The following is a 13,221-nucleotide window of genomic DNA, read 5'->3' as shown; positions in this document are numbered from 1 at the left end:
AATTTTTCATTACCGCAACGTGTCCATGACTGGATTTGGGTTCTTTGACATGAAAATATTTATAATTAAAACGTCTAAAAAATCAAAAGCTTCAGTGCATGTTATACTATAAACATTTACAGTAAAGAAACATGTGGTATTTGGTGATCATTGGTAAATGTAGAGACTATAATAAGGAATATAAATGTGTCCAAGAAAAATTTTCTCATCCTCCGCAACAATTTCAATGATTGTTTAAACCCTCAAAGAACTAACATTTTCAAAAAAAAAATGTTGGAAGGGACATAATTGACTGTGACACTCAAGATGGCTACCAGGTAAGCAGTTCTTATTTTTTCTCTCCAGATAAAAGTTGAAATTTTGTTTGTCATAGTACCTAGACAACTTTTTACTTCTCATTACCGAAACATGAGTTTGTAAATGCATATATTTAATGTAATATCATGTTGTGGTAATGAAAATTTTTGATAATAATAATCTAAAAAATTTAAATAATTCTATTGGAAATATTTTTAAATTCTCTAAAAATAATGGTTATAGTAAGTTCAGACCTTAATCTTATAGGTGCAAAAAAAATTGGCTTAAAGGGCTTTTTTAAACAAATCTGACGCTGGACACCTTCTAAGTCTGGATTTCGTGAGAATCACCCATACGGGCATGCACGTGTGCGGCCACACACACACACACACACATCTTATAACCGCCATGGTGAATTGATGCATTACCACCACGGTGGTAAAATACTGTCACCATCACAGCCCTAACACACACACACCTGTATTTGCAGTGTGGAAGTGTTATTTGTTCTTGGTGAGTTCGTTCTCCTGGTGAGTTGACAGACACAACGAGTGTTTGAGGGGCTTCATCTTCACTGGCGTATTCCACCACCAAAACATAATCTCCAGGAACAGGCACACGACCCCGCAGCTGAACACTTATCTGAAAACGCACAGACATACATCATGCTAGTCATCACATTTATAGGAGTGTAAATTTGTGAAAGCATCCAGGAAATCCAGTCTCATAATCTATATATATATGGGATTAGGAGATTTAAAGTTTGGTTTCACTCAATGATTTCAATCTTTGAAGATCTTACTCAGTCAAAATTCAAAAATATCAAGGTTATATTTTCACAGGATGTTCTTTACATAACGTAGGATGATTTTATGTAGGAAACAGTAAATCACAAATAAATGGCTTTAGCTGCGTTTCATTCACATAGCAATACTAGGAGCACCATAGCTTTGTAGCTCCCAAACCTACAGTAGTGAGTGGTCTACCTAGGTAGCATTTTCCAGGTGACTAGGTTTTATGACACAGTCTAAATGCAACACAGCAACGCACACACAAACTTATATCATTGCCGCTGCATATGGCCATGCTTGGATGTCGAGGAGTGATCTTTTCATTGTGGCAGGGCCGAGGCAGATGATTATCAGACCTACAGCTTGCCTCATTTCCAGAGATAGACGGGAACTCATCCAGAGACAGATACATGTACTGCAGACAGCTAAACACAACCCAACACCACTTACTTGAGTCGCTTTCAACACAATAGGTACAGCGTATGACCTACATTATGTACACAAAAAATAGCTACTGACTTTTGACTGGCATCCTGCGTTTGGCTGTATGTACAGGGTTCAGTCACTTTCAGTTGCAAGATGGGAGCTTCGTAATATGCGCTGGGCAGCAGTACCAGATAGTCCTTTAGTGATAGATGATTGTAAAAGTTTAATGCTTCTTTAGGAATGATACAAGCATTTAGTATAATGGAGAGTATGTCTTACCAGCAGAATACCCTCTGCCTCTATAATAACAGTCCAGGTGCCAGGATTCAAGACAAATGGCTCCACATAACTGTTCTGGGGCACGTTGACAAATGTGGGTTCTAAACTGGGTGCAAAGACGATTTGTTTGGACTGCTCAGAGCCTACAGAGATAAAAATAAAGAGCTGGTTATCGTGGATGTGGCTAAGCTTGTGAAACGCACAGTATGTCAGCACAGTTAATACTAATAAATCAGAACTGTTAATGTAGTTAAATACAGATTTTTTTATGATATAAAAATATTTTAATCTGAAGGCATATGTTTAAATTTTGAAATTAATTTTACACCACCGTTTTCAACATTTGACTATGTCCTTACATCAACTTAGACGAATTGATACCTATCTTTTATCGATGCATGCACTTGGATCCTAAGTATGGGCCTAGGCTAAATGCTAACACATTCACGATGCGCTGTACAAAGATTAAGTGCGCACATTGAAAAAAGCTAGGTATGTTTTAATTTGAGGTAAGAACATAGTAAAATATTGAAAAACGGTGGTGTTTTCCTTTAAATAAACAGCCCATAACCGTGGGTTCACACCAGCCGCGTTTAAGGTGTCAAATTCGCATCTATCGTGTCTAGTTTGCCGCTTGAACATTTTGAGTTCCTCGCTTCATTCACGCATGAAAGCCGCGTGTGACATTCTAGTCATCGAGAAATTCACGTCATGTGAGGGCCTTCCATAGGCTTTTGCGACTCCGCTTGCTTCCTGTAATCACGTCACTGCTAGAGCAAGCTCCTGATTGGTTAACGCGGCACGTTTTTCCACCAAAGTTCAAATTTTTCAACTCGCGCGTTTCCTGCGGCAGCACTCAATTCGCGCCATTCGCGAGACCTCCAGACGCGCGTCAATGCGTCTTTACATTGACTTAACATTGAAATCACTCACGCTTGACGACTCTACCGCGGCTGGTCTGAACGCAGCACAACTGTGGGTTCACACCAAATGAGAGTTCAACGATTTGCGCAAGTAGATTACATACAAAGTCAATGCAAAGATGCAATCAGATGCATCCTCACGTGGGGCGATGCTAATGGCAAGATATGGGTGGCGCATTTGCTGCAAAAACACGCGCTATTTGACCTTAAACGCGTCTTTGCCCAAGTTGAAAATATTCAACTAGAGCGAAAAATTTGCATGACACAAAATTTTATCCAGCGAGTAATCTAGAGCGAGTAACGCGATGCCCCATGTTTGGTGTGTACCTAGCATAAGAGCTCAGAGTAGATGGAAATTGTTTAATACTGTTAAAACATCTCAGAAGCTGCTTGATACAAAAAACATAATTTTTTATTTATTTTGGATTTTTAGTCACAATATAATTCCCATAGTTACATTTGTGCTATTCAATAGTTTTGACGAGTTTACTATTTATCTAAAATGTAGAAAAACTGAAAAAAAATGTTTTTCTGAACTTTTAAACAACTTAATTATGCAAGACAATTCAACTTACTTTTTTTAATTTTGACTTGTGATAAGTTGACATAACTTAGAAAGACAAGTTGAAATTGTTGAGCTTAATTTGTTAAGTTAAAGTTTCATAAAAGGTGAACCATTGGACATACCTCTTCTGCTGCTCTGATAGACTGTGATTTTACCGTTCGACACGACCGGCTGCGTGTTTATGTATCTGAGGATGAAGCGCGTGAGATACACGTCTGCTTCACGTACGTGCACCATCATTTTAACTGTATTCTGAGATGAAGGACAAGGTAGAAAGGGGGGACAGGAAAAAAGTGGGAAAGGGGAGGGGGGAAAGTGTAGAGCAAATAACATGGTCTGTGTTAAAGACCTTAACTAATGGATTTTTCTGAAGGTGATGAAGGTGCGTGTGTGGTTGTTATGGATATGAGATGCAGGTTGTTGTGTCTTTAGCACAAGAGGAGAAAAAGGATGAAGGAAGATGGGAAAGACTTCAATCAATGAGAACAGGAAGTCACCAGTTGTCCAATCTCTTATAGGAAGTGGGAAAAGAAGAGGACTGAGCAAATGGTTTCTGCAGAGGGGAAAACTTACAATTACCACACATGAAGTGCCTGCCATCCTCGATCACAGAGACCCGCCCCCTGACGTCCATGCCACCGCGGTTCACATAGTGCAAGACCACATGAAACAGGTCTGGGGAGCCAACCACCACCTCAACAAGAACCCGTGGCTAGAGGAAGAAAGATCGACCCAGAACAGACAGACAGACAGAAAGAGACAAATGCAAGCTGTTGCTTAAAACCACCACCAGCATCATAGCACCCAGCCAATCAAAGAGCCCAATATATGCAAGCAAAAACCTTAATCAAAGCCCTTAGCCAAGCCAAAGAAACAGCACAAATGACACAACTTAGCATCTCTGTGTTGTATTGTGCAAGGCAAATATTGTACACACATGCATAAAAATGGCATAAATAAATAATTTCAAATTAAATTCTAAATAATAAAATTTGTGATTATATATATATTTTTCTCTGTGATGTCTGTGTGTACATATATCTCACCTGTATTGCGGACATCTGTGCGTACCCCCTCCAGCTAAAGCTCTCAAACTCCAGAGGATTGTAACCAAACCTCACCGAACGCCCATCCATGGTGGTGCCATCCTCCACCTCAAACTTCATGTGGTGCAGGTCAGGGAAATAATGATCTGGCCGGGGTCTAAACAAACACCGATTAACCAGTCACTCACATTTATGAACTTTACACAATTTATCGTTTTCGCGTGATACTCACTGGTTGCATTTGGGTCCCTCCACGTTGGGCCTGCAACGACAGCGGCCGTATCTGTCATCACATGCCTGTCCAACCGAACCTCCGATGTCACACTGACAACCTAAACATACAAACAGGGACTAGGATTATTCTTTATCTCCTTTTTGATATACTGATAATCAATGTTTATGGCTGATTTTGTACCTTGGCACCCAAAGTAGTTGTCTTTTTGCAGATTGTAGTATCCATCTTTGCATACGGAGCAGGTTCCACTGCACACGTTGGGTTTACAGTAACACTGGCCGGTACTCTGAAACACACACACACATACATATTTGATATAAGTGTGTTCTTTAAAACTCATTTGTAAGATGATAAAATTATTGATGGTATGAAAATGTTTTTGTACCTGAGTGCATTCAGCTACCCCGCTCAGAGTTCCTACTGTATTACAATCACAAACTACAAAACAGACAGAGTTCACATTAACACTTAAAATGTATATCTATATGTGACCCTGGACCACAAAACCAGTTTATAAGTTGCACAGATATATTTGTAGCAAAAGCTAAAAAAGATTTTTAGTAAAGTAAATTTCCTACTGTAAATTTATCAAAATGTATTTATCATTAGCAATATGTTTTGCTAAGGACTTCATTTGAACAATCTTAATGGCGATTTTCTCAATATTTCGCTTTTTTTACACCCTCAAATTCCATATTTTCAAATTGTTGTATCTCTGCCAAATGTTGTCCTATCCAAACCATACATCAATGGAAAACGTATTTATTAATAAAATTGCCCCTTAAAACGGATTTTGTGTGCATAAATACATACCAGTACGGTGAACGTGATTTTACCAAGTAGGATGTAATCCTGGATCAACACCATTGTCGGTCCTGGATCAACATTTTCATTAACCAATCAGATTGCAGGATTAGGATTAGTGTGTATGTTAGATTTAGGTTTAGGATTGGGGCTTTTTAAGAAATACTCCTCAAACTATAATTTTACACTAATTTGAGGGTTTAAAAATGGTTAGGGTTTGAGTTAAGGGTAGGTTGGGGTATTTTTTTTAAAACGTTGATCCAGGATCATCCAAAAATGTTGATCCAGGATCACATCTTACTTGGTGAAATCACGACGACCATACAAGTACACACACACACACACACACACACACACACACACACATTATGCTTTTATGCTTACCTGAGCATCCATATGGTGTATCAGGAGAAAGATTCCAGTAAAGAGGCTTACAGCGGTCACACGCCACCCCCTCTACATAGGGCCGACATGTACAAGAGCCCTGAGGTTTAACAAAAAACATTAGGACTGTAAATGAGACTACAATCTCCAAAATTAATTTAAAATTGTTTTAAAACTAATGAAATATAGGATGTATTAAATTTTAATGTAGTGTAAAGCTTATTTATATTCACCACGGATGGCAGGATTTCATTCTGCACAGAGCCTGATGGATTACAGATCCCAGCTAAAGCACAAATCAGGGAAGGAACCAAAGAAAAATCAAGATTTCGATGTGACTTAGTCTGTGAAAACCCAGCTAAAGTCATTTTTGAATGAAATCAAACTTTGATGCTATATAGGACATACAGGGTCACCTATAATAGTTAAATCACTTGATCATTGGTATGCGCTAGATTACCTTCACAGGTTGGAAAGTCGTATGATCCAGGACTGCAGCTATCGCACCTCTGCCCCACAATGTTTGGCAGACACACACACTGACCAGACACTAAATCACAGGAACTGAATCGAGAACCCTCCGCTGAACACTGACATGCTAAAAAAAGCGAAAGCGTTAAGATAAACCTTAAATCACGTTACTTCGAAGCATCGGTTGCGCTAACACATTAAATCAAATTTCCACTAAACAAAGATCAAACTCACGTATGCAGCTGGGATAACCGTAGTATCCTGGTGCGCACTGGTCGCATTTGGGCCCGCTGTAGTTGGGCCTGCAGTAGCACTGTCCTGAGACGCTACAGCTGGGGTCCAGAGACGTACGGGGGTCACAAGTGCACCCTGGAATTCAATGTAAAAAATAAGATAAAGTGGACGAGTTTAGACGAAGACTAAAAATATGTGACCCTGCCTATAAAACCCAGCTAAAGTCCTTGCTTGCTATATAAAATCATCATACATAGGGTGCTTCTCAATTCTTATTTGTGCATCCTCGTTTCCTTTCCTTGCTTCCTTTTCTCGCGTCTTAGCTCCACCCTCCCAGGATGCAAGCGAGGAAAGATGCAAGGATGGATGAGACGAAGTATTAAGTGAATGATATCCTCTTTCCTTACTCTCTTTATAATGTTTATTATCTGTTATCAAATAATCAAGTGCATTAAAACAACCCAAATATTTAATAAAATAAAGTTAAATAATACAGTATTGTTCAAAACAACAGCAGCACAATGTGACTAACCAGAACAATCAAGGCCTCCAGCATACCCTGTTATTGCTACATGGCAAACAAGCCACCAGCAGGTTCAGCAGATTCCCAGAAAACAAACAAGACCCAGCACCCACGACACGCACGCCCTCAAGGCCGTGCAACTGGGCAACTAGTTGAATTAGCTGAAAGGGGTGTGTTCAAAAAAATAGCAGTGTGGCATTCAATCACTGAGGTCATCAATTTTGTGAAGAAACAGGTGTGAATCAGGTGGCCCCTATTTAAGGATGAACCCAACACTTGTTGAACATGCATTTGAAAGCTGAGAAAATGGGTCGTTCAAGACATTGTTCAGAAGAACAGCGTACTTTGATTAAAAAGTTGATTGGAGAGGGGAAAACCTATAAAGAGGTGCAAAAAATGATAGGCTGTTCAGCTAAAATGATCTCCAATGCCTTAAAATGTACTGCTATTATTTTGAACAATACTGTACTTGAGCTATAGTTCATATCCTTACTACATTAAAATAAAGACATTCTTAAAAGTGCTGTAAAATTAATATATATGTCTATGGGGCGGTTTCCCGGACAGGGATTAGACTAGTCCTAGACTTAAACACTTTTAAAAACTCTCCAAACTGAAAACAACTTGCACTTACATATCTTAAAATACATCAGTGCCCTTTGTATTACCTCAAAAAGCACACAGGTAATGTTTATAGTAAGGCATGTTTGTTAAAACTAGTTATATTTCCTAATTAAACTAAGGCCTAGTCCTGGATTAAGCTAATCCTGGTCCGGGAAACCGCCCCCTAATCACATGATCACTTATATAGATCGGTGGTTTATACATAAATAATCCTGGCGGTGCAATTAAAGAATTGAGATGTCCTACATGATGGTGGAGCTCGATCAGTTTCCGGGTCGTAGGATGTAGGACGTAGGAGCGAGGAGACGAGAAAGCATATTGAGAAGCACCCATAATGTAACCAAATATATCCTTGATATATTCAATACTAACTGATTAACTCATTTCGCGCTACACTTTTCTTTAAAGTTCCCCTTCAGCATTTTTTGTGATTTTAAAAGTAATAAAATTAATTCAGGAAAATTTTCTTCTAAAAATATATAAACATATAAATATATCAAATGAAAGAACAGACCCTCTGCTTTCAAACAATAGTAAAACAAACAAAACTATGGGAAAAGAATGTGTCATCCTATCTATATTTTTTCTTATAAACTCTTAAATATGGGTTGTTGTTTTTTTAGCAAAAAGCTGAAATAATTGCATTTTTGTGAAGGAATTTTGTTCAGAGATCAGATTCCAAATGTTCATAAAAACATAAACGCAATGTAAAATTAATAAATAATGTTTTGCTTCAGTTTTTTTATAATTTTTGTGATGTGAAATTACAGATTATCCTAAAAACTCATCAAAGGAAGTTTGTTTCATGCAAATGCTTTCTCTTAATTGACAAGATAACTTGTCAATGGCGTGGAAAGAGTTAAGGTCGTGTTCAAATCAATGTGAAATCAATGAGCGAAATCAAAATTGATGCTCCTTATCATTAGATTATGAGCCAGACAGCAGACAAATTTCAAGGCCGGATCTACACCGGATCCGGCCCGGATCTGCAGAATTAGGTGCGGATCCGGCCTGGCGTCGTCTACTGTTTGTATTTCACAGACAGGGAGTTTGAATCACTGTGTGTGTGTCTCACCTTCGCAGTCTGGGTACGAGTGGGAGCCAGAGCGACACTGCTCACAGCGAGGACCAGTAAACTCCGGTTTGCACAAACACTGACCAGCTGAATTACACATCTCAGGAGTAGAGCCTACAATGCTACAGCCACAATCTGCAGACAAAGAGAGAGATCATGTGCATAAAACATATTTTCAGTTTTACAGTCAACATTTAAGTGTGATCATAACACATTTGACTTCTATTACATGGCATGATTGTAAGTATAACAGAATGTTCTGACAAAAGGGGCGGGGCTTGATCTTGTGATGAATTATCCTAAGCGCATTTTTATAAAAGATTACAAAGGAAACCTTTATCTTTGCAATAACCTTTAAAGAAAGTTTTAGGTAAGTAAATATAGTCAGTTTTGTTTCAGCTGTAAAATGGTTAAAATGACTCAACAGGAAACAGTGATAGTGGCTTCATTGTAAAGTGCACTGTTTGGCAGTGCTCATGGGGATTTTGGAGTTCTGTGTTCAGTGTGATTAGAGTTGGCAAGCACTCACATTGGCACAGTGGGTAGTTGAAGTAGCCGGGCGCACACTGCTCGCATGAATAACCCTGAAACCCGTGGTGACACGTACACTGACCCGTTACTGCATCACATGACCCATCCTGGCAACCCTGGCCTGAACACTGGCAGCCTAAGGGGGGAAGGGAAGCGAACATGAATGTGGGTATAAGTGAGTTGCCTTTGTCTTTGGGTGGTTTACTGTGCTCATAAACTCTCAAAATATGCACAAGACCAACAGCAGTTTAGCAAACAGACAACAAATGTGACAATGCATTTGTGCTTGTCACCTGCAGCCGTGGCTTAGAGAGAAATGACAAACTTGGGCAGAACTGAACAGCTGATTGGATGTAAGACTCCACATGCACATATTCACGTTGTTAAAATATATACAGTATATGCTGAGAAGTCCAAGTTAATGCCACATGCAGTTTGTTTTCAAGACACATATGTTTTGTCTATATAAAAATTACTTTGACAGTAAAATAAAGCAGCCAACAAGTCTCTAGAAAACAAAGAAATTACTTGAATTTTTTATAAAAAGCATCCCACGATGCAGCACAGCTGTAATCTAGACAAAAGGTAGCATATGTTTTTAAAGGTGACAGCCCTTATAGTATGTTAAATTGTGTCTTACGTTGGCAGTTAAGGCCGAAATGTCCATGAGCGCAGGCGTCGCAATGGTCTCCAGTGAATTCAGGTTTGCACACACATGTATTGGTGCGAGGGTCTGGCCGACAGGAGTTCCCTTCAGTACCTGCAGCGCTGCACTCACAGTCTACACAACAAAACATACCCATGTTACATGTGAAGTCAATTCAGCTTGTTCATTTTAGTCTACTTGAAGTTGAAGAAAAATAAACGGAAGTGCAGCAAATAAAAGTGAGACAAAGTAAAGCAAGTAAAGTAAAGTGAATTGCAAGCAAAGTAAAGCGAACTGAAACAAAGTTAAGGGAAGTGAAACAAAGTAAAGCGAAGTGAACTGAAGCAAAGGGATGTGCAGCAAATTGAAGCAATGCGGAATAACGTGAATAAAAGTAAATTGAAGCTGAGTAAAGCAAAGTGAAGAAAAGTGAAGTGAAGCGAAACAAAGTGAAGCAGAGAAAAGCAATGTGAACTGAAGTAAAGCAAAGGGATGTGAAGTGAATTGAAGCAATTTGGAATAAAGGGAATAAAAGTAAAATGAAGCAAAGTAAAGCAAAGTGAAGCAAAGTAAAGTGAAGCAAAGTAAAGCAAAGTGAAGCAAAGCAAGCAAAGTGAAGTGAAGCAAAATAAAGCGAAGTAAAGTTAGGTTAAGTGAAGCAAAGTAAAGCAAAATGAAGCAAAGTAAAGCTAAGTAAAGCAAAGCAAGCGAAGTAAAGTGAAGCAAAGTGAAGTGAAGCAAAATAAAGCAAAGTAAAGCGAATTGAAGCAAAGTAAAGCGAAGTGAAGCAAAGTAAAGCGAAGTAAAGCGAAGTAAAGCGAAGCAAGCGAAGTAAAGTGAAGCAAAGCAAGCTAAGTGAAGTGAAGCAAAATAAAGCGAAGTGAAGCAAAGTAAAGCGAAATGAAACAAAGTGAAGTGAAGCAAAAAAAATGAACTGAAGTAAAGTAAAGTAAAGGGATGTGTAGCGAATTGAAGCAATGTGAACTAAAAGTGAATAAAAGTAAAATGAAGCAAAGTAAAGCAAAGTGAAGTGAAGTGAAGCAAGCGAAGTAAAGTGAAGCAAAGCTAGCGAAGTGAAGTGAAGCAAAATAAAGTGAAGTGAAGCAAAGTAAAGCGAAGTGAAACAAAGTGAAGTGAAGCAAAAAAAGTGAAGTGAAGCAGAGAAAAAATGAAGCAAAGTAAAGCAAAGTGAGCGAAGTAAAGTGAAGCGAAGTGAAGCAAAGTAAAGCAAAGTGAAGCAAAGTGAAGCGAAGTGAAACAAAGTGAAGTGAAGCAAAAAAAGTGAAGTGAAGCAGAGAAAAAATAAAGCAAAGTAAAGCAAAGTGAGCGAAGTAAAGTGAAGCGAAGTAAAGCAAAGTAAAGCAAAGTGAAGCAAAGTGAAGTGAAGTAAAGTGAAGCAAAGCAAGAGAAGTGAAGTGAAGCAAAATAAAGCGAAGTGAAGCAAAGTAAAGTGAATTAAAGCAAATTAAAGCAAAGTGAAGCAAAGCAAGCGAAGTGAAGCAAAATAAAGCGAAGTGAAGCAAAGTAAAGTGAAGTGAAAGAAACAAAGTGAAGTGAAGCAAAAAATGTGAAGTGAAGCAAAAACAGTGAAGTGAAGCAGAGAAAAGTGAACTGAAGTAAAGCAAAGGGATGTGAAGCGAATTGAAGCAATGTGGAATAAAAGTAAATAAAAGTAAAATGAAGCAAAGTAAAGCAAAGTGAGCGAAGTAAAGTAAAGCGAAGTGAAGCAAAGTAAAGCAAAGTGAAGTGAAGTGAAGCAAAGCAAGAGAAGTGAAGTGAAGCAAAATAAAGCAAAGTGAAGCAAAGTAAAGCGAATTAAAGCAAAGTAAAGCGAAGTGAAGCAAAGCAAGCGAAGTGAAGTGAAGCAAAATAAAGCGAAGTGAAGCAAAGTGAAGTGAAGCAAAAAAAGTGAACTGAAGTAAAGTAAAGTTAAGGGATGTGTAGCGAATTGAAGCAATGTGAACTAAAAGTGAATAAAAGTAAAATGAAGCAAAGTAAAGCAAAGTGAAGTGAAGTGAAGCAAGCGAAGTAAAGTGAAGCAAAGCTAGCGAAGTGAAGTGAAGCAAAATAAAGTGAAGTGAAGCAAAGTAAAGCGAAGCAAAAAAAGTGAAGTGAAGCAGAGAAAAAATGAAGCAAAGTAAAGCAAAGTGAGCGAAGTAAAGTGAAGCGAAGTGAAGCAAAGTAAAGCAAAGTGAAGCAAAGTGAAGTGAAGTGAAGTGAAGCAAAGCAAGAGAAGTGAAGTGAAGCAAAATAAAGCGAAGTGAAGCAAAGTAAAGTGAATTAAAGCAAATTAAAGCAAAGTGAAGCAAAGCAAGCGAAGTGAAGCAAAATAAAGCGAAGTGAAGCAAAGTAAAGTGAAGTGAAAGAAACAAAGTGAAGTGAAGCAAAAAATGTGAAGTGAAGCAAAAACAGTGAAGTGAAGCAGAGAAAAGTGAACTGAAGTAAAGCAAAGGGATGTGAAGCGAATTGAAGCAATGTGGAATAAAAGTAAATAAAAGTAAAATGAAGCAAAGTAAAGCAAAGTGAGCGAAGTAAAGTAAAGCGAAGTGAAGCAAAGTAAAGCAAAGTGAAGTGAAGTGAAGCAAAGCAAGAGAAGTGAAGTGAAGCAAAATAAAGCAAAGTGAAGCAAAGTAAAGCGAATTAAAGCAAAGTAAAGCGAAGTGAAGCAAAGCAAGCGAAGTGAAGCAAAATAAAGCGAAGTGAAGCAAAGTAAAGTGAATTAAAGCAAACTAAAGCGAAGTAAAGCAAAGCAAGCGAAGTGAAGCAAAATAAAGCGAAGTGAAGCAAAGTAAAGCAAAGTGAAAAAAGTGAAGTGAAGCAAAAAAAGTAAAGTGAAGCAGAGAAAAGTGAACTGAAGTAAAGCAAAGGGATGTGAAGCGAATTAAAGCAATGTGGAATAAAAGTAAATAAAAGTAAAATGAAGCAAAGTAAAGCAAAGTGAGCGAAGTAAAGTAAAGCGAAGTGAAGCAAAGTAAAGCAAAGTGAAGTGAAGTGAAGCAAAGCAAGAGAAGTGAAGTGAAGCAAAATAAAGCAAAGTGAAGCAAAGTAAAGCGAATTAAAGCAAAGTAAAGCGAAGTGAAGCAAAGCAAGCGAAGTGAAGCAAAATAAAGCGAAGTGAAGCAAAGTAAAGTGAATTAAAGCAAACTAAAGCGAAGTGAAGCAAAGCAAGCGAAGTGAAGCAAAATAAAGCGAAGTGAAGCAAAGTAAAGTGAAGCAAAATAAAGCGAAGTGAAGCAAAGTAAAGTGAAGCAAAGCAAGTGAAGTGAAGTGAAGCAAAATAAAGCGAAGTAAAGCAAACTAAAGTGAAGTGAAACAAAGTGAAGTGAAGCAAAAAATGTGCAGTGAAGTAAAAAAAGTGAAGTGAAGC

At 38.2% G+C, this 13,221-nt stretch overlaps 1 protein-coding gene across 1 annotated transcript in view; it reads right to left on the bottom strand.

The window, feature by feature from the left end:
* lama5 (laminin, alpha 5) overlaps positions 1-13,221 on the bottom strand; it is a 104,852-nt gene that overhangs the window by 50,282 nt on the left and 41,349 nt on the right. The window contains exons 12-27 of the mRNA XM_073875035.1: positions 9,849-9,989; positions 9,207-9,344; positions 8,678-8,812; positions 6,456-6,590; positions 6,211-6,348; positions 5,984-6,036; positions 5,751-5,850; positions 4,948-5,000; positions 4,743-4,848; positions 4,560-4,659; positions 4,328-4,484; positions 3,855-3,993; positions 1,794-1,936; positions 1,608-1,711; positions 1,348-1,513; positions 776-927 (exon numbers count right to left, since the gene is read on the bottom strand). Coding sequence (XP_073731136.1) covers positions 776-927; positions 1,348-1,513; positions 1,608-1,711; positions 1,794-1,936; positions 3,855-3,993; positions 4,328-4,484; positions 4,560-4,659; positions 4,743-4,848; positions 4,948-5,000; positions 5,751-5,850; positions 5,984-6,036; positions 6,211-6,348; positions 6,456-6,590; positions 8,678-8,812; positions 9,207-9,344; positions 9,849-9,989 — 1,960 coding nt within the window. The remainder of the gene's footprint in view (positions 1-775; positions 928-1,347; positions 1,514-1,607; positions 1,712-1,793; positions 1,937-3,854; positions 3,994-4,327; positions 4,485-4,559; positions 4,660-4,742; positions 4,849-4,947; positions 5,001-5,750; positions 5,851-5,983; positions 6,037-6,210; positions 6,349-6,455; positions 6,591-8,677; positions 8,813-9,206; positions 9,345-9,848; positions 9,990-13,221) is intronic.

This window comes from Misgurnus anguillicaudatus, chromosome 13, assembly GCF_027580225.2.
Source record: "Misgurnus anguillicaudatus chromosome 13, ASM2758022v2, whole genome shotgun sequence".
Taxonomy (NCBI): Eukaryota; Metazoa; Chordata; class Actinopteri; order Cypriniformes; family Cobitidae; genus Misgurnus; species Misgurnus anguillicaudatus.
The sequence above is the reverse complement of the archived record's forward strand: the minus strand, read 5'-3'. Positions and strand labels throughout refer to the sequence as shown.